Source organism: Neodiprion lecontei, chromosome 4, assembly GCF_021901455.1.
Source record: "Neodiprion lecontei isolate iyNeoLeco1 chromosome 4, iyNeoLeco1.1, whole genome shotgun sequence".
Lineage (NCBI taxonomy): Eukaryota > Metazoa > Arthropoda > Insecta > Hymenoptera > Diprionidae > Neodiprion > Neodiprion lecontei.
The window spans coordinates 26,013,972-26,036,083 of NC_060263.1; the positions used below are offsets into that span (position 1 = coordinate 26,013,972).

A 22,112-nucleotide genomic window follows, 5' to 3' on the forward strand; every position below is an offset into this window, starting at 1 on the left:
TATTGGCCTAAGGTACTTTCATTACTCACGCATTTGGTGCAGTTGATAATTATATGAAAAATGCATTGTGGGTAAAGTGTGAATCCGTGGCGGATATGTAACGTAACAGCAGCGGTTGTGTAAGGTAATCTTGTATTTCTCGATATTATTATCGTATACGTATTATATGCGTATACATGTGTGTATTATTATTGTATACAAATCAGCAACGCGAAACATTTATTGTTTGCGTAACTTGTTACAATATTGTAATAGAGCGAGAGAGATAGAGAGTGAGGGAAGATTCAATAGCCCGGCCTTCGCTTATTTATACCTTATTACACCCAACGACGGTGACGAGATGTCGCATATTGTGGTTCACATTTCGATCCAAGCTATGGATAACGTATATAATTTAGAAGGTAATACCATTTTTCGAGATGCGGTAAATATAGAATATAATATCGATAGACTTTGTTTGATTTCCTGACAAGGTCAACCACTCTTCGCCTTTTTGAGACAAAATTTTTTTAAATCGCTCTAAAATAACATTCAAAACCAACGAAATTTAATTCAATGGCTTCGGAATATCGACGACCAAAATTCGATAACGAATTTCGTAGGGTGAAGCCGCATGCCGTCATGTTACTCAATATCCTGTGGTCGCTGTCCTATTTTGCGGTCTCCTAAACTGATTTAGCATCCCTGTTATCAAGCGCAGTTGCGGGATTTCACGTGAAACGAAAACCGAAGTCGATATCAAAAGCCGAAACACTTTCGAGGAACGGAGATTTTCATTACATAATTTATACAGTGCGTTATGAAAGCAATACCTGACTCGTTCTGTTTCAATTTGACTATCATTTCGTATTGATTGTTGTACATTTTGAATAAATTTCGAATTCAAACTCACTGTGAACCGAAAGAAATTCTGCTTAGATAAAGGTAAAGGTTGCGATTTTGATACGGATGAAATACAATTTTAGAGAAGTAAGGAAATGTGCAAAGTGTTAAAATTTGTATACTCAGTCGCACAATAACTCGGTAAAATTGTTCAAAAAATATACGTAAGAGAGGGAATCCGAGATTGATTTGTCTGAAAAATTAATCGTAAACGATTTGGGGAAGAATGAAAAAATGGAAAAAAAAAGAAGAGAAAAACAACTTTCAGCTGGGATTAAATAGTCACAAAATTTATTAACAACTGTATAAAGTATACACGTTAATATTTGTATTGCCATTAAAAGTTTCTGCCCACTCTCCCCTACAATTATGCAACCACCGTTTAAGGGTGGCACTCGTGCACCGGTGATTTTATCTTGACAAATTGTAACGCCTTACAACAGCATATGTATACATATATATATATACAAGTCATGCGTCGTGCAAATATACATATATTCGTTTCTAAATTTCGTCGTCTATACACGGACACGGCAATATTGTATCGATGCATATACGAAACACTTGATATTACGCAATATCGGTTCGTGAATATTTCTGCGCGCGAATTAGAAACATCCCCGTTAAACTTTGACACCCTGCTGAGCGAGGAGTTTTTTCCTCTGAAGCAAACTCGGTGACTCGAAGTTCTCCGTCTGCTCGTCGATCGTCGGCGAGCTGTCGAATGACTTTGAAGACTTCAGGCCGTTGAGGGTCTTGGGGCAATTGTTAGTTGATATATCTAGTGACTTTGAAGTTTTGACCGATACGTTGGCGAGCTTTTTTATCGTCTCGGATATCGGACAGGTCGAAGAGCTCTTAACGTCCTCCGCAAGTCCGGTCGGCCTCTTACTCTCCTTAGATTTGCGCTCCGCGATCCTCTCCCGAAGTTCCTCGTCGCTGTCCCGATCGACTTTCTTCGGCGCGCCACCTTCGGACGGCAGGAGCAGCGCCTTGGGCGGAGCCTCGACGTAGCCGCTCTCGTCGCTGTCGGCTTCCTCGTCCAGGGCGTCGAGGACCGACGAGAACTCGTCCTCCTCGTGAAGGTCGAGCTGACTTCCGGGGGAGGGAAACGTGTCGGCGCGTTTTAGGCGCCTCTCGCGGCTCGGTGCCTCGAGTTGAGGTCGCCTCGGGTGTTCGCCCCTAGGACTGCAGTCGACGAGGTCCTCCTCCTCGCAGAAGTCCTCCTCTACGTCCTCGAAGTCGAATACGTGGCCGGGCTCGGAGCCGGTAGCGAATATCTTCCGGTTCTGGAGCTTGAACTTCGGACTTCCGGTGCAGGTCATAAAGTTCGGCGAGCCGTCCGAGTTCCGTCTAAGACCCGACTCCGTACCCTCGTCCGAGAAGTAGACCCTCCTGGGACTCCGCGGCTCCGCGCACTCCGAGTTGTTGTTCGAGTCCTCGTTGCCCGGGGCTCGTTCCTCGCTGTTGGCCGTGCTCGCCGTCTCGCAACCGCTCGATATGCTCCCGTTTTCGTCCGAGAATTCACCGCAGTTCCCACGGTTCAACGCCTCGACCAGCCGCGCCAAACGCCAGTGGTCCTGGTCTGGCCAACTGCTCGCCACGCTTCGCAGCGTCCTTAACTCCTCGAGGAGACGAGCCTGCTCCAGCTCCTCGGCCGCCGCGTCTTCCTCGATCGCCGATAACTTCGGGGCGCTCTTCGATCGCTCGAGCGGAGGTTTGTAGTTCTGACCGCCCGTGCTCAGTAGGATCTTCCTACGGGGGAGGGACGGATTTTCGTACACCGAGTTCGCCAAGGATAACCTGAAGTGAAAAATTCATTCGGATTTATATAGTGATTCGGATTTTGACGGGGTTAATTGTAACAGAAGTTAATTTGTTCGGGACAATATGCGGATGAAGACGATAATGAATGGTCGGAAAGACAGTGCGGGGATAAAAATAAACGTCAATTTATCGTCAATTTATTATTATTCTTGTCACTCGTGTACATGTAGGCGCCGTAAAAACGAATTTTGTTGACTAGGCACCCTGTATACTGAGATTTCGTCGTAATCGAAGAAAACAATTTTACGTTTAAGATATTTGACAGGCGGATTCAAACGATTGGTACTGAATTAACATTGCCGCTTTGGGACCCACTTGCATTTCGACTCTGAGATTACTTTTAGCACTCGTTATCTGTTGGATGCTAATTTCTGCCACATAAGACGACGGCTAGATGCACTGTAATATGATTTTGCCTTAAACAAAGTCATAAAACCAGGGAATGCAAAGAAATTGGATCAACCGAAGCTTGGGCGGTGAATCAAAATGGCTTTCCGGACGCACTCGAAACTTTGTTTCCGCTCTAAGACGATTTTTGGCAGTCGTTAGACATGAAATGCTACTTTACGCCAAACGAAATGACGGCTAGACAGCTGCGGTATGATTCCACCTCGACCGAATTCATAATAACTGAGAACTTGAAAAAAGCTAAACCTAACGAAATATATAAATATATAAGTGAATTCGGCACCAATTATATCAGGCAGATCTGATAAGAAAGCAAATCTGCTCAGTTTGCGTTTGAATCACAGCAATAAAATCGTTATTTCAGTTGACGAGGTTAGTCGTGTGAATTACATTTTCCGTCGATAAATGTGTTTCTCGAGTGACTAATGCAACGGGATCATTTAATTTTTGCGACAAGTCAAGGTGAACGAGAAGCTCAATTTGACATATCATAATTCATGTTTATTTATTACTGAAAAACTTGACAGGTGGTACACTGCGATTACATGAAAATAGTTTCTGGGTTTATAGCATAAACTTCGTATTTTTACATTGCATTTAGTAAAAATTGCACGGATATTGGCAGAAAATAACCATTTTTATAAAGTATTGCATTTATTTTTTTTTTTGGTACTTTTCTTGCGGGTTTTTATTTTACCCATGCATGGATTAATGGTAAGTTCAGGTCTAAGAATTAATTGTCGAAACACCGTGTATAAGTGCTATCATTTGAATTTCAGATGTAACTATATTCGAACGCATAAAAGTTCGAGGAGTTTTTTCTGATAGGAAACGTTCGCGCCTATCTCGAAAGTTTCTGCTTGAGAATATTCGATTATTTATCCGGTTTCTTACGAGCAAAAAGTAGAGTTTTTTCGACACAGCGGTAAGTTTATGCAAAAATTCTTTCCGCAACCGGTTGTCGTTGCCGTATTAAAGATATTCCGCTTCGCATGAATCAATTTTTTTTTTGCTCCGAACAGCAACGAGATCTTAGTCACAATTATTATCGCAGACAAAGAAGAGAAAAATAAAATATGAACTTTCTAGAGCCCCACAAGTTCGGTACACAAATTCCCGAAACATTTATTGTAAGCCGATTACCAAGAAGAACGAGGAGGAAAAAAGAATCGAATTTTCACATCAGATACAGTGATAAATTCTTTTAAAAAGTATTGCCTACTTCAAAAAAATTGGTCTTACACCGTTATTGATATATTTTTGTTCTCAGTACAGCTAAATTTGTTACTAATCTAAAACTATATTTCTTGAAACGGGTATAAATTTAATTAGTTTGTTAATATTCTGAAGGAACGACCAAATACAGCGACATAAATCATCGAAAAGATTTATTGCGGCCTGTTCTTTATGGAATTGATTTTAAAAATATATAATTCTCCGGAATCAAGTCGATAACCGAAGCTTGTGGCGAGGAAAAAGATAAAGTTCAAACAAACTAACCAAAAAGGACGTCGGTTGCGGTTTTTCCGCGAATCTTGAATCGTTGAGCTTTGACGTTGACGGTTGGCCAAATGTCGATATTTTTCATTAATTTGATTACGCGATACTTGCGCTTTGATTATTTGTTAAATTTTGATGTTTATTACGGAGGTCACTTTAAAAATGAAACGAAGCAACGAATACTGCAATTTCTTAACGAGAGCTTAGATATCGATGCTACGTTTCAAAGCGCTTGAAAATTATTAAAAATCTACTCCACGACCATTGGCTCGTACGATCAGAAAACTGTTTTCCACAAAGTCGCTGATACGGGTTTACTTATTTCTGATCAGTCGATTCGTTAGGGTCGTTTCTTGACGATACCTAATCTACATCGGTGCAATATTGTAAAACGAAATATTCAACGATGCCAAAACGACAAACAAAAAGGTGCTTCGATGAATTTATAGGTAAAAATCTTTTGAATGAAATGAGCGATGCGAATACGTAAGGTCTTTTTCGTATTTCCAATTCTGAAATTTTCAAACAGATCCTCGTAGCTTAGGAATACAAGCGCGGTTCGACCGTCTCGTTATAAATTTAATAAGTGTTATCAGTTTCCGTTCAAACGACCTCCCCGATCGATCGTCGCTTTATCGTACGCAGGAATAATCGTAATTACCTAGCATTTTGCCTGGAGACCTTATCTCTCCTGAATTCCATCAAGGCCTGCTGCAGCCTGGCGTTCAGCGTAGAAGCGAGTCTCCTCGCCGTGGATTCCGTCGAACACAAGGCTGCGTGACACCTGAGCTCGGGTCTAAGTCGGCGGCCCTCGTGCCTGTAGACCCAGACGACCAGGCGAGGATGGGAAGACGGTGCCGTGCAGTAAGTGATCCTGTGTGCCCAGTACTCCGTTAGTCCATGGTCCCTGGTCGTCGCCGTTAGTCCGCCGCACGTCACCGTCAGCCGCATCGAGACGTCGGGTCGACTACTTCCGACGTAATTTCTCCACAAAGTTGCCACTGGCTTCTCAACGCAGCCTTCGCCTGAAACACGAGAGGACGATGACCACTTTGGACGATACTTATCGCGAAGAGGGTTCGAGAGATCCGAGCTTAACCAAGCAGCGTGTTTTGTTCGCAAAACTCGGATTGGACTGACAAGTTCGCCTATGCGGGAAACTGAGTCTCGTGGTGTGGAAATGATATTCATTGGAGAAAAAGTATCACAGGGTATAGTTTGAAGTATAAAATATCCGCCTTACCGAATCGTTTCATTTGCCGTGAAAAAAAGAATGCGCCGATCATTTTTACGGGATAAAATTAACTTTAATATCTGTAACAATCTCAACATTTTTTCTCCGAACTGTACTTCGAGTACGAAATTTGCGGCGTGACCAACCGTTAGGTTTTGTACACGCACGTGTTACAAATTGATTCGTTGTGCAATCGTTGTGTTTTCAATAGCAAAAGAGGGATTCGAATCGGTACAAATCGGGAAGTTCGATATCGAAGCGTCAAGTATCTACAACGAAAAACCGTGATTGAAATATCGATCGTAAGGCAGCAGGTGAGAGAAAGTCGCAATATATCTATCACGCCCTGGTAGGAGAACCTTGAAGGCCGATCAGCGTTGCCTACGAATGTATTTTTATACCGAGATATGATATTAACATAAATACGGGCCAGGAATTTACAGACACATTATCAGAAGTGTAAAATGTACGATAGAATAAATTATCGATTATACCGTACGCGGTAAATCCTCGGGACTTTATCATTCGGAGGTTGTTGTTTTTGCATAATAGACACAGAGATGAGGTTGTGCATTCCTCGGTTATTTCAATCACACCGATTACGGCACTCGGTTGCGATAAGGCTTGTTTTATTCAATCGACACGTTGTTCTCGATACGCGAGGAAATTAGACCTCAAAAGATTGCGAGGAATCGATAGGTACTTTAAAATGTAGGTATCCAAGTGTCGATGAGATCGAAAAAATTCTAATGACAAAGGATCCAATTAGGTTGAGAGTCGACGGAACGTTTGCGGAACGTCGCGAAAATACGGCTGTGAAATTTGATCCTGGTTATCCACGCGCCAGGTATAAGGCAGGTATCATATAGGTATACTTGTTACAGACGTATCCAACCGCCCTGCTCACCTTGACAACCATCGACTACTCCAGGCTTCTGGGACGATTTGAGGAAGACTATTTTTTCAATTCTTCAGGGTTATTATTTACGTTCGCGATTGGATCATGCGATACAAAGTGTATGTATTCGCATCCGAATCTTCGAGCTGCTAGGAAATAATTAAACGCAAGTTCCGCCGGTTCGAGTAATCGGAGGCTGGTCAAGTCGGCCGAGGAATAAGAAGACGGTGAATTTAAATTCCAATAATTCAACTTCGACGTTGAAACATCGATATCAAATTGAAGAGAGAATGGAACAGAGCCAGAAATTGTTCGGTCAAAATCCTCAGGATTTGAAAGGTGAAAAAAGTAAATTTAATTACTTTTCGGAAATGAAGTCTATCGCGGAATGTTGGTCAGAATTTTTGCAAACGTCTCGAAAAAAAAACTCGTTGACTATTCGTATCGAGTGGCCAGGTTTCCTTCCGCGAATGATAATCGAATCGCGTAGAAACCGAGCCGTAAAATATAAAACTGGCTCCAATCGAGCCAAAGATACAATGTCTAGGCAGGGTATAAATAAATTCAAAGGTGATGTCGAAATATCACTAATTATACAGAGGTGTGCAACAGATCCACGAAAGAAAAAAAGGGAAAAAAAAATAATAAGTACCTCACGCCGCGATTATTGGGCAAGTAGATAGCACCGATTAATTTTATAACAGTTAAAAACGTATCCGTATGAATTAGTCGCCTTGACCGACTGCAGTATCGTTGTACATATTTCGTTGCAACAAAGGATCCGAAGATGTCCGAAGCGTGGAAGGAAAAAAATGCAGTGAGTCACGGTTTTTTTTGGAGGGGGGAAGGATTTGAAACTCGTCGACATGCCGTTGTACAGGTTTATAAACTATTCCGACGGAATAACCCTGCGAGGACAAGGTTTGAGCGTGCGATACAAGCCGCACAAGAATCTAAAACAGCGGACATATCGAATATTGTACACGGTGAAAGAGAGAACCTCGAGAGGCATAAGCGTGCAGCATTAATTCGTTAATTACCAAGTCGGTATCGTCCCGGTTCTGCAATCGGTATCGCTCGCTCTAAAGAGGCCATCAACCATGGTGGGCAGCGTCTCGTGTGTGGGCACTGCACGCACACATTAATTCGTCGACACCGTAAACCGATCAGAGTTGTGTGCGAACAGATTCTATCTGTTCCAGAGAGTTTTCTGATCACGGAATCACACTGAGAAAAATTTCATTTGTTACAGTAACTAGAAAAATTCAGTAAAACTGAGTAAAAATGTTAAAAAAAACCGTTTGAATATTGTTGGGATTAGGAAAAACGAGGTACGCCTAACCATTTTGCGCCGTTGTCGATCCTTTTTTGGTAATTGCAACGCAAAATCAGTTTCTGAGGTTCGCTCTACTTTTTTAGTTAAATGCGGCTTTAACGTTAATTTATCGTTGCACGAGCATTAAATTTTCGCAACAGTTGCAAGAAAATATAGCAACAGCGATCGTAACGAGAAAGAACAGTATCGGATACTAGACTTTTCGGTAACTGTTACAAAACTAATTTTCATTTTCTACCTAGAACTATATTTTTCGATTGTGGTCTGATAAAAAATGAAAATAGTCAAGGACCGAGCCTTAACCGGAACTAAAAATTTCTCTCAGTGCAGACGCGTAATTCAAGGCTCGACAGTTCTCAATTTTCACTTTTATCCCGCGTCGATAGAAACGTGGATCAGTATTAATCGAGGAAAGCCGTCGTTGATTATCCTAACCAGGAGGATCTGCAAGATGGGTTCTCGGTATTCACCATATGGTCGATTGCATGGTGCTTCGTTTAATTTTTTGTCACGTCATCCACTAGAACACTGTGTAAAAGTTACCGTTCTCTTCGAGGTTTTCGCCTGTCTGTACTTGAGCAAGTTTTCCAAGCCCTGGGACTGTAGAGCAAACATTCCTTGTGCGTAAGAAAGAGTGTTTTTTACCGTTGAAAAGAACCGTTACACTTCGGTGCACTGGATGCATTGAATATCGGTGATTGAACACGACCTTGGTTTACCTCAAAGGTTTGTTCGCAATGAGTTGTAGCTGGTTTATCCTTTCGGTGAAGAGCGCTGTGCGCTTTGGTCCGGTTGCAGGAAATTTTGCCGACGCTATGATTGGGTCTGAATGATGTGCGGTGAAAAATAAGCGGAAAATACCGCACGTGTCTAACCAGCGCCTTCCGTCTAACATATGATGTGTACGCAATTCTCCGTAGATCTTCTATGTTGAGCAATAGTTTTTGCGGTTGTTGAACGGTCGGGGGAAGGACTGAATATGGCGTGCAAGATGCGAAGCAAGTGCGTTGCTGCACTGATCTGATAACGAAAACAATGACATCAGTCTCTTCGGTTCGTCCACAAGCTAACGACCAGAACGAGAAATTGTGATAATGACTGTTCGAAATGTGTTGCTTGGGCCTAATATCCAAAAAGATCCAAGGAAAAATAATCGTCGATTCCTGCAGATAATGAATAAAGTTTCACGAGGATTTCAAAACTCTTGCAAACTGGGCTTGTAGGACGATATCTTTGAACGTGGGATATCGATGCTCGGAAAATTTACGTCACTTTCAGTTCTGATCCATGGAACGTACAGCGAAACCAATAACTTATTGAATCCCGATATACTTTGACTGTTCAGATAGCAGAGTGATGGTAAAAAATGATCGAATCCGTAAAGAAGTTGGGTCTGTCAAACGTTATCGCTGATCATCGAACCGAACTGGTTTAAAAACAGCAAGTGACATTGATTGCCAGTGTTTCTTCTTTGGTTACATTATTCGATACCGAATTGATTTCTCCAACGAATTAGAGATCGTATTTTGATACCTACTTAAAGATGGCGAAGGTATATATGTTCGACGAATGTCAAGTGCGGTTGAGTTTTGCTAATCTGGATCTCACCAGCGAGGGAATTCACAGTAATCCGAAGCCCTTCGCGTGTAATACGTTACACTGGATCACGAATACGATCGTCGGTCTGCCAAGTCGGAATAAAGCGAATGAAATCAGCTCGGCGGTCTTGATTCCACCATTTTCTCGGATAACAAAGCCGCCAGCTTATAACCAAATGCGTGTTCGTTGCCAAGAACTCGCGACTTATGCGATACCCGGTAAGACATTTCTCAGGAATCTTGGATTGATCGGATTGTTAGTGCTGCACGCACTGTTATCGAGTCAAGTTTCGTCTTTACCGAGACAACAAGCTGCGCGTGGGGTAAAATCGATTTGGGGTAACCTCATTCCGAGCCTAATTTTGTTCCATTGATTTTAAACAGCCGGTGCGGATGTGAGGGAAAACAACTAGAACACAATTCTCTGGAGAATCGATAAAATTTATATATTGCAAGCCGTCTTGTCGAATCTAGCGCGAGTTAAACTCGTACGTACAATGCATAAATTAAGCCTGTGTAAAGTTTCTCGATCGTTGACTTTGACGAATTGGAGAAAGAACTTCCGATATTTCAAACTGTTTGAAGAAAAATACAGAACATTTGAACAAAGCCCGTTAACGCTTCCTGAATCGACTTCGGTTCATTATGCGAACATCGGCGAGCAACCGATGACAGTTATTCGGAAGTAAGCACACGGGCATTATATTAATACAGAATAATGCCTCGTTGGGGAAAGAGGAAAAGAATCGAGTGTTGAACAAACAGTGGGAATTTTTGCGGAATGTTATGTCTGATAAATGTGTGCAGGAACCCAATTTGCACAGTTACGCAAATATGTGTATGTATAAGAATATCGTTGAACGAAGGTTTCACGGGACGTTTGATGGGATGGGACGTGTTATTTCACTCGATCCTCACCTTTGGTGTGTAATCGTTAATTGCCGACAATTCGGATACCGCTCGATACAACATTCTAATTACATTTCTGTCTGTTTCAACCAGGTGCCGGCATGTCTATGAATGGAAATTTTCTCCCATCCGAATGAAAATTTTTCAAAACATAAATTGGTCTGCGGTGTCAAGTCTACGAAATGCTGTACGATGTGTAATCGTTCGTGTTGTAAAAACCGTGTTAAAGCAGGCATGCGAGGAGAACGGGAACTTTGTACGATTCAAGGTCAGATTTATAAGCGAAATCGTTTTTTCCGCCTACGCGATTACACAATGTTATATATTTGGGAGCGGCCCTTTTCGTTCCATGGTTTACATTTTATCTGACAGGAGATTGGAGTTCCCGACATTCGATTACCTACGTTATTGCAATCTACGGAAGCTTACGTCGAAATCCTTTGTCTCAGAATCGTACGAAGTTCGAAAGATGACTGACTTTCTATGAAACCTAGACCTCCGTGACTAGAACCGAGGAAATCGTTTTCTGCATAGTTATAAATTCATACTTTCAAAAATTTCAAATTGATATAAGCGGAATTTAAACGCTGCTTGATATATTCATTATTACAGAGGTAAACGTCTACTCTTAGATTCTGCGGTAAACAAGTAGAAAATCGACGCTGTTACGCGGTGTGAAAATTGACGGATTTACGATTCGGTGAAAAAGCTGCTGTAAACGCGCAATATTTTTATGACGCAAATGTAACTTGTTACTAAGATAGCGTTACAATTTTTAAAACTCTTACGTGAGAATATTCAATACGTAATTGAACTGACTAAAAAATCAGAAAATTTAATTTAATAACTATTGAAAAAATTTAAAGAGTATTTTCTCACACATATGTGCGTATAAAAGATGAAAATTAAACAGTAATTAAGTGCAAAACGAATAACGCGTTGTTACTAATCGTCGAGTAAAGTTATCGAGACTAATCACGCAATAATTATAATCAGCAGAGATTTGCATCGATCGAATATCACAATGCGAATAAATTATGCAGCGTTGCTGACGTCATGATAAGAGCCTAATTACAATCGTTTGAATACCATATCGATCATTTGCATAATAACTCGCATCATCACTCTACGCACAGAGGTTTAATACCAGCGTATACAGTAAAACCGATCAACGGTTTCCAGGAAAAATTTTTAACGCCCAGCTACGGTATGCAAGAAATGATGATCTTCGGGCTTCAGCTCGCAGCTGATTTCGGTGAAAAACGGCTATTTTAGTTCAGGGATTAAAGATCAGATCTTTGCCAGCCGCTAGCCGCCTTATTCTCGCATCGATTCATCCAAGTCACAATTTGCATCAACACTTGATAATCGTGCGGTTAAAACTTGCGATCTTACACAGCAGCGACATCGATTCGAAGAACGCGCGGACTTTTTTTATCATTTACTTCGTAAGAAAGTCGCCTTTACAATGCGGGGCAAAAGTCGAAGTGAATTATAAACGAACGAGATCATTGAGAAAGAGACAAGCTCGACGATTATAAACTTTCACGCCTCTCAGAAAGAATGCCCGTTAAAAAATATCGGTGACGTTTCCAATGCGATGTTTTTTCAGTGTTATACTTGTGAAACAATGACGGGACTAATGGAAAGATCATTGGTGTCAATTAAAAACACAACGTGTTAAAGAATGTCCAGATTTTTGGGAATAACGTTGACTGTTATGAACGACGTTTTGTAAACAACGTGACGCCATTTGTCCCAACATCTAAAGTACCTAACGATATTGGTCGTTAGTTTTGAGTGTAAGCAAAGGGGTTAAGAATCGAGAATCGACGTTGCGAAGTTCAAATTCGTTGCGAGACAACCGGAAAAAAAAAAAAAAATTACAATCAAGTTACACGCGCACGCAAATACCGCACTGCGGTTCTCGTAATCATTGCGAAATTCTTTACGTAACAGTTTCAGGTCAAGTTCAACGTTACCTGCCTAAACTTACGTAGAGTGAATAAAAGAAAAAAGAAAAACTACGTTGCACCGTGATCAAGTGGAAACGTACTTCATCCGTGGAAGTCATACACGGAGATGTTTAGCTTGGAATACTTGTAGCCTCCGTTGCACGATACAATCTTGTCTACTTGTAATTGATGCGATGAAAAGAGCCGGCTCTAATTCAGGAATCCCTTATTCCTGCAACGATGCGAGGACTAAAAAAATACCTCAATAGAATTTATACTCTTGGCCCCATAAACATGGCGCGTGACTTGAATGCTTCACGTGTGATTATTCACTTGAAATTCACGGATTCGTAGCTATGTATAATATGTATACTTTTTAACACGATTTTAGTCCCTGCGAAATACTTCAATTCGCGTGAGTGTTATAATTTATTCGATGTCGGAGTAAACTTTTCAAAAAATTCAATTCAATGTATCATTCTGACATCGTCTTCATGATCGGTGATAAATCATCTAAAGCATCCTCAATCAGGCTTCTTAATCTCTTCAGGATAAGGCCAGGAATACTAAAATCTTTGTTAACGCAGGAAATACAAATGAGGTTATTATTCCTAAAAAGAAATGAAATTTCGGGGTTTCTTTTTAGTATAAAAAATTCTACGACTTGTTACGTCCAGTCCATACGTCCTTCCTATCTTCCCACGTTCCTCGCAGTGATCCTGTTGTTTCCATCCTGTATTCCCGTTTGATCAACCACCCGCATCTTCCTCAGCATAAAATGTACAATATTCTAGAAGCTATCTACTCTTACGTCACTCTTCAAACAAGAACGGTCCAATCTCATCCAACAAACACCTTCTTCTCTGGCTAACTTCTCTCTTCCACATTCAATCATTCCCGAAACTCCTCACTCCCGTCATACTTGTTACAGTAAATATTGTCTTATTATCAACCGCCTTAAATATGGGAAGGGTCGTATACGGTATCGCAGTGCACGTAAGACGAAAACAAACCGAAAATAGCAACCTACGCATCCAAATTCGTTGTAGGGTTAGTTTGATAGACGCTCGTCTAACTAAACTACCTACGCAGTGACAAACGCATCGAATACCGAATTTTTTTTAGCTCACGCCAGTTGTAGTTTAGTGTGTTATTGATCGCGTGTAATGTGTCGAAACCGAATGATTGATTGATACGAGGCAGTATAGCGCGTACACATAGATCAGATTTTCACGAGGTATTGTTTCGAATTGAACCGACTGGGTGAAATAAAAATATCCCGATGACTGGTCGATACACTGTTTCCAATTTGCACGTGGAATGATAAGTCTCGAAATAACACGAGTTAATCTAATCTCCCGTCAAACCTTGAATGATAAATAAGTAGCTGGATATCCGCATTGCGGAATCATCAGTCGGACGTGTAACGATTCTTTCTGTTTGGTTGTTGCAAACGAATATATACGGCGATGATGACATGCCGCAATCACTCCGCCACGTAATTACTCACTACTTAACGTATTGAAACGTTTTGGTCTGACTTTCTCAAAGTTGAACGAACCGAGATAGACAACCTATAGATAACGAAAGTAATGATGAATTTTAACGACATTTCGCCCCCGGCAAAAATTGCTCGTTGGAAATCGAGGCGTGTGATACGTAGACGAATATGCAACGACGCCTCTCTATTTGCAGATCTTGCTAACCAGATCGAAATTGTTCCTTTCAATTTAGCGAATAATTATCACCGTCTGGTGGATGGTTCGGAAAAAGAACCTCACCAATTTCCGAACAATGGGTATTTTTTTTCACCCAGTGAACGGTGCTGCGTTACGCTTTTCAGTTTTCGTACAAGTGTTTTTTTTTTTTTTTCTCTGAAAAGCTCGCGATCTCTCAACTCTGTGACAATGCCGAGACAAAACAAAGCTACCGACTATGCAGAAATCGACTAACAAGTAAGTCATCGGTCATTTCGCAATAATCGATACCTGCCGACTCGGCTGAATCAAAATGCGGCGATCAATACGTAATCCGATTTATCGCGATTAAGCCAATCTTACAGCGTTTTCGCTCCAGCGGTGATCACCGAATATTCTAACGCGACAGGTGATTGTACACAGTTTTGCATGTCATATCCGTTACCCAAATAGCGGCGTGATCAATTTGTACCCAGAAATAACCAGCGTCACGGAAAAATATCAAAATCTTTTGTGACGTTAACATTGCCGGCTAAACTGAAGAACGATCGATTATCACGGGGTCGATTAGATTCACTTCTCGGGATGATTGCACAGGCATCTTGAGCAAGAAGCGAACGAGTACCTTTACGTCGGATTACCTTATTGGGAGTAAAATCCAGCAGGCTCTCAGGCAGTGTGAAAAAAAGGCAATAACAGCCCGACAAGTACTTTGATCTGAGACGGACGGTCAGTCGGTCGGCAGTGTGAATTCTCAACCTGGAATTGCCTGGTCTGTAACTTTCTTCGTATAATTTAATTCAACTGGGAGATAAACACTCTTACATAACTCATTTGAAGCTTGTATTATTCATCCGTATGTGTACGAATGAAGATATAGGTATGTGCCTGTAAAAATCGTAATAAAAATTGCGGATACTTCGTTTTCTCTGATCGCAAGACTGAAATGATAGAACAAAAACTGTCCGAGTAAGATCGATCGATGTTGCGATGCGAAAGATTGGAATGCAGTCAACGATTTCGGTTCGTGTAGGTATTTCGTGGAAATGTTTATGCGCAATTATCGATCAATTTCCACATGCAGCCGATTGATCGAAATCGCAAGTCACCTTTTCTCTCTCTCTCTCTGTGATGAACTGATTCTATATCTGTTGAAATACCGATCATATCTGCACGATGTTATTGAAAATTTTGAGAGGAATTATTGCGCGACGCGTACGCAGAGTCGTATGAGTTATGAATACTAGTAATTTTCTCATCGTTCTGATCATCTTCCTGAACGAATTGATAATCACTACTCAATGCTGCTCGTGACTACTAAACGTTCTGTGATAAACATGCTCACGCGTCATCGATTTGCGATGCTTTTTGTGTTTTTCAAACGAATATCGAAGTTTGAGTAATCGGAACTCAAACAGTCTCGCCGTGTTTACTTCACTCGGCATAATTACTCCCTTGTTATTCTTCATTTCATAGATTCGCGACACACTCCGTACCGAATACAGCAAATTACGGCTCTCTGTTCGACATCTAATCGTCAAATTATGGCACTCACGAACTGATCAATTCACAACGCTCTAAGTGTCGTAACTAATTCTGTGCAACGAGGTTGAAAATAATGAAAACAGCTAAGCCGTAACAACAGTATTTGAAACTCGGACAGTGTTCAGCCAAGTGTTTTGTTCGTCAAGGTGCCCCGAGGTACAAAAGGTTATGATGAAGCAGAAACGATCAGACGCGACGATGAAAGAGTTAACAAAACATATTCCGAGGACCGAAGATGTTCGAGTGTGTGATAGTTTTAAGCGTGGCATGCTTACCTGCGTGTGGATAGAAAGTGGAAAGGTCTGGTTCCGCGCAAGTTCACACATCAGATATCGGAAAGCTTCGGTAAGCTTGCACCCGAGCGTCTAGCGGATGGTTAAAGAGCCGAGCGACACGTGTTATTATTGGAAGGTATTACACGCGCCACGCCTTGAACTTGGAAAGGCTTGTTTAAAGTTGAAAAGAAGATAAACAAACAGAGTCCAGACAAAGACGGCTGCACCAGCAGCTACCGTCGGAGCGAAAATGCGCAAATACGAACGTCGATTTTCAACGGCCCGCACCGTTAACGGTAAACGTCGGTTCAACGACGGAACGCCAAAACAAATTCCGAAAGCACGTGCTAATTAACGAGTCACACAACTGCTCCCAACACCAAAGTGCAAACGTCACATGTCCTCTGGCATGCCGGGCCATCGATCCAACACGCGGTGCGTTGACCCAGTCTCGTGGCAAGGGGTCAAGCGCATTGTCGGTGTCGTGAGTCTAGGACAAGTGGCGAAGGCGGTGGGGATTGAAACTTGGAAGGATCGGTATTTGGAATGGCCGATATATCGAAATTTCAAACATTGGAGAGTAAAATAACGAAAGATGAATCCTGACGAACGACTACTGATCAGTGACACTTTCAAAAATCAAGATTTCGAACAATTCGTCGTTGACCTGTCTTCATTGGCTGTTCAGATTGGACAAAAAACGGCGTACTTTGACGGTAGAATCAACGAACGATCAAAACGAGCGGACACTTAAACGTGCCTTAACTTACAAATTGGTCTATCGTACCGATTGCTATTACGACGATTGCGACAATCGTTTTATTCCAAACGTTACAGATTATACGGGAATGTGTTACTTCTCAATATTGGGTTCTGGTTCAGAACGAAAATGTCGAAAGCAGTGTAACAAGTTCGTTATTTGCATTGCATTTACGAGAAAACAATACACAAAGTCTGTAATTAGATACATTTATTTGTAATGTTATGGTAAAAGTTTCTATTTACATAATATACGCGTATTTCATCCGTCGTCTCTAACTTCACATATTCTCTAAACAGATTCGAACATCGCGTTTAACCTTTGTTCGACACACTTCTGTAGAACCACATGCTTGACACACCGGGGTCATTTGTACCCCAGCGACAAAAACCGTGATAAAAAATTAGTTGTTACATATTTTGATTAGAAAATTTTTTTTCGAAGCTCTTGAAGGGTTACTTTTTGAAACTATACAGGTTATATAACAAAATATGAAAGTGGCAGATGGCGCCATTACATGCAGGTACTTTAAATTAACGAAGAAAATACGTGGGGGTCGGTTGTACCCCAGGATGTTAATCAAGGGTTGACCCTTTCGACAACCATAACGGCGGGTCTGATTAAAGGAACCTCAGCGTTATAATGACAAACGGCAAAAGCAACTGTACCGCACGAGCCGCGCTCTTTCGCTTCGCTTCGCCTCGCCTCGGCATTGGCAGCTATGGCAGACCTCGATGCCGATGGGTACCTACTGTGTAATTTCCTGTACCCTTCCAACATTTGCTCCGGCATCGAGCTACGGAAGCGACTGTATATCCTCGACGGTATGCCGTGCAGGTATGCGCGGAGAAAGCAGGAGATCCCTTGGGCAACGCCTTTGACTGCGTACCAGTCGGTGGGTGATCGGGAATTTTTCACCTCTACGTTTTTATAGTCCCACGATTCTTTATTTTTCCGACCGCCGAGCGACGCAACATCCGTGAAAACTCGAGGCAAATCAGTGTGCATTTGCACTGAAATAAATTTCATTACTCAGATTTATCTGGAAGTTATGCTGAGAGATGAAATTAGTTAAGGATCATTAACGACGAACGGTAACTTTAACGATATATATATATATATTTTTTTTTGTTTTTTTTTTATCAATCAACATCGAATGCGTGAGATAGTTTCAATTCTGCTTTTCTCTTGGAAATTACATTTCTTCCGTCCACGATTAATATTTTTCCCCAGCGCCAAATTGTTATTCTCAACGCGTAGCGGTTTTACCGATTCGCACCACTGTAGACAAATGGCGAATATTGATGGCTTTCAATTTGTATACATATACATATAGATATAATCAGTTGCGTGGTGTAAGACTGCGAAATTCGTATGAGGTCGTTCAAAATCAGCCGAGTTAGACAAAAGAAAACCACCTTGACGTATTAAGTCGAGAATAATTCGTACGATAAATAACACAACAAAATACATGGAGAATCTCTCAATTGAGTTGCAAAAGGAATTTGCGTTGAATGTCAGAGTCCCAGATTTGAGGAATACTTTTTTCATACATATTTTATTTTATTTTTTCCTCAACTTATCGTTATAACGAACCCGAACACTAATCGGCAGATTATGCTCGAAAATGACGTCAAAGTTTTAGTGAACGCGCTGCAGACAATTTGGCCTTTTGACTAGCAGTACTATTTATATTCCGAGACAAGATCAGCGATCGACGGTTGATTTACTGAAATTGATTATTACTTTTTTAATTATTTTTCGTCTCTTTCGCTTCTTGACCGTATGAGTACAGGTTTTATCATCGAATACCGCTGAATGTGAACTCATGCCCGAAGCGGCAAGTCGCCGCAGCGCTTTGGCCGCGTCCTCGATTTTAAAACCAATGTTAAAAATTTAATTCAGTTTTTACGTCTATTGCCAAGAAACGTAAGAATGCGACCTGACGTCTCTTTTATTCGTACCAACTGGCATCCGATCATCATCCACGCCGACAGAAATTTCCGTACAGTTCTGGTTACTGTACGGTTCTTGACTATTTTCATTTTTTATCGTGACCGAAAAACAGTGCTACATACTTAATGAAAATCAATTTTGCTAACTGTAACTAGAATATCTGTTACAGTCATTCGTGTGATATGTATGCATATTTTTTTTTTCAATTATTGCGATAATTTGATTTTGATGGAACAATAAGTTCCCGGTACAGCCTTATTCAACTGAAAAAAAAATGAATTAACTAAAAACATAGACTTAACGCTAGGCGCTAGCCAAGAAAAAATAGTGAAAATACCCACTGTAATTCCAAAAATATTCAATAAACTTTGTACCGTGCTCAACAAATTGCATCAAAATTGCAAAAGCAAAAATCCCTTCATGCAGTCAAAATTTGCTTACATTTGAAAATTACAAATATTTCTAATGATGGTTGATGATACTTTATATGCTCATTTTTATTCGCGGTGACGAATAATATATCAGCGTTGCTCGTAAATTTTACGATATGCCAACAGTTCCTTTTTTCTTGTGGTTTTACACTTTTAGTATTTTGTTTTCTCGCGTGTGTTAGCTTCTTTTCTTATAATTAAGCTTGAGAACATGTATGCCAAGATCTTATAGCGTGCAGATACATCAGGTCTGTAAAAAGAAACAACAGTAGGATGAAAAAAATGTTCTTGACGTAACCGCGTATTTTTTTACGGTATAATTTATGCGTACATATGTATGTAGGAAAAAAGTTTTCAATTAATCCAAATCACATGTTTTATGTCACAGCAAACTGGTTCAAAAAAAAAATACAATTAAACCAACAATAAACGAAAAAAATTAATTTAAAATTGACAAATGATCTGATCGCACACACAATTAATTTATAATCTCTCTTCCTGTTAGATCGAGATACGATAATTTGATGAAAGCACACTATAAAATTACGCGCAAGTTGATTGTGCACTGCGTACACGACGGGATTCGTACAATTATGAAAATACCTCTAGTGTTTTCATTATTATTATCGTCATTCTCAGTTTTGTTAATAAAATATTAAAATCGTACATTCGATCAAATCAAATAAATTTTTCTGGAAAAACATTTCTATGGTTAGAATCATTTTCAGCCACGGAATGAAATGTTTTAGAATAGTGCTAACGGAGTGAAATCTTGTTTTTCAAAAAAAAAAAAGAAGTCTTTAGCCAGATTGAAATTGTAAACGAACGATGCGGAATGCCTGCACGATACAATGAATCGTCAGAAATTATTATGCAGAGATTTGAAACCAAGATAATCCCGATTGTTAACTTGTATATATGTACAACAAATTACTGCATGAACGGTTTTCCACCAGCGCGCACTTCCGGCCTGAATAGGAATTAATCCACGTGCTCAGCCTGTCAATTATCGACAAAGCGCTTGATTACCGCGTTAATTATCAATTCAACGTCAATTTCTGCCCCCCGCCCCCCTTTATTCAGTCGACAAAATGTTCCAACATCGGAACATGTTTGCATGTATTGGAAAGTTTCCACCTGTGTATAAGGTATGCAAGGCATAAAATAGACACAGGGTAAAATATTGTATACGTACGCAAATACGCGCGGACACACAGATATATTTACCATAAGGTAATAAAAATCACTTTCTTGAAAAATCTTCGATATTTATAATATAACGTGGCCGTTTATCCGATATATCTTATCACTTGTGAAGAGAAATAAATAAATCGAGACAGATATAAATGTATATATATACATATTATGCGTGTCTGTAACAGGTGTATTTATAATAATCACGTGCCGAGATCACACGCGCGTGAAAAATCCATGGGAATAAACACGTGGTGTGCAGAAATATCCGCGGAAATCTGCATTCGTCGCGTTGCCTTTTAGACGACACGTACTATATAAATCCCCGCCCAGCTCGAGTAAATTATACACATGCGATTTAGATAAATGAAGCTGCGATACAGCTGCGGGACAATCATCGCCATCATCGTCGTATAATAATACTTGGAAAAGAGAGCTGACAAGAGTGCAAAGAAACGGTGAAAAATAAACCGCGGCATATAATATATATGTGTATAACATGTGCATATATATATACGCATACGTGTGCAAACGTATAGTGTATATATATATATATTCCATCCACGCATTGCGCCTACCGTGCTCTTTAATAATCTCATCAACAATTTTTTGCGCGCAAAATAATAATCCCGTCATAATTGTTACTCGTGAATTTTTTTACACATACTCCGCGAATTAACGCGTCGGACCAGCGAGCTGTGTACAAGCAATAAATATGGTTGAACGGTGTTTGCGTTACACGATTTGAATAAGAGCTTGTTTTTATTTTCACAAAAATTTCTTCAATTTATAAGATTTCTTTCCCTCGTCATTTTTACACTTCTTCTCCTTTTCGCAACCCCCTTTAGGCCGGTTTCGCCTGCGGTCGTACGAATACGCGTCTCTGCGTACAAGTACACCTGTTTTATTCTAGTTGTATGCAAATTAAACTCGTCCAAGTTCAAGAGGTGACATTAAACTAGCGTCGCGCACTGTGTCAGCTACCAGCGTCTTCCAAGTCCAAAGCAGCCCAGTTTCTTTCCGCGTACATTACATTTACCTCGTCGAGTTTCCTTTATTTTTTTTTTATTTTTTTCTTCTTCTCTTTTTCATCGCACCGACAATTTTTCTAATTTTTTTTTTTCTTTCTCTCTCGTCTCGTAACTCTGCGCAATTTTCTGCCAGTGAGTCCGATTCGGTGCCTGGATTTATAGGGTTTAACGCCTGCTGCAGTCTTGTCTTAAATACGTACCTAGGTACCAAGAATTCAATGATAAAACGTGAGGGTCGCTGTTCATTATTAATATTTATTATCTTAACTGTCCAACCGTCTATGACACGATGCTAATGAAATCGCGTCCGCGTGCTACAATGCGATGCAAAAGGCGAGGCATTCCATTCGAGCCGAATTAATCAACGTCTGCCTTACCCGTTGGAATTTATTCGCAAGGTATCGCAGCTCAACGTCTGATCATCTATTTTATAGAGGTATAATAAACGCGCGAAGTAATTTGAACGATTCCACTCATTCGAATTCAGCTACTCCGGAACCTTTTTTTTTTTTTTTTTTTTTTCAGCTACTGCGTCGAGTGGAATATTTTTTAGAAAGAATAATTGAGTTGCGATTCTTCGCAAGCATGATGTTTCATGACAATATTGGGCGCAAGGCTTTTTTACAATTTATATCCGTATCGATGACAATTTGAGCAGAGTTTCCTAGAACTGATC

The 22,112-nt window shown here is 40.6% G+C and overlaps 1 protein-coding gene across 2 annotated transcripts in view; it reads right to left on the reverse strand.

Annotated features, from left to right (window-relative positions):
- Positions 1–1,151: 1,151 nt before the first annotated feature.
- LOC107217371 overlaps positions 1,152–22,112 on the reverse strand; it is a 67,640-nt gene continuing 46,679 nt past the window's right edge. For both annotated transcript variants that reach the window (XM_046738873.1, XM_046738872.1), the window contains exons 3-4: positions 5,279–5,642; positions 1,152–2,685 (exon numbers count right to left, since the gene is read on the reverse strand). In XM_046738873.1, the coding sequence (XP_046594829.1) occupies positions 1,506–2,685; positions 5,279–5,642 (1,544 nt within the window). In that variant the 3' untranslated portion in view covers positions 1,152–1,505. The remainder of the gene's footprint in view (positions 2,686–5,278; positions 5,643–22,112) is intronic.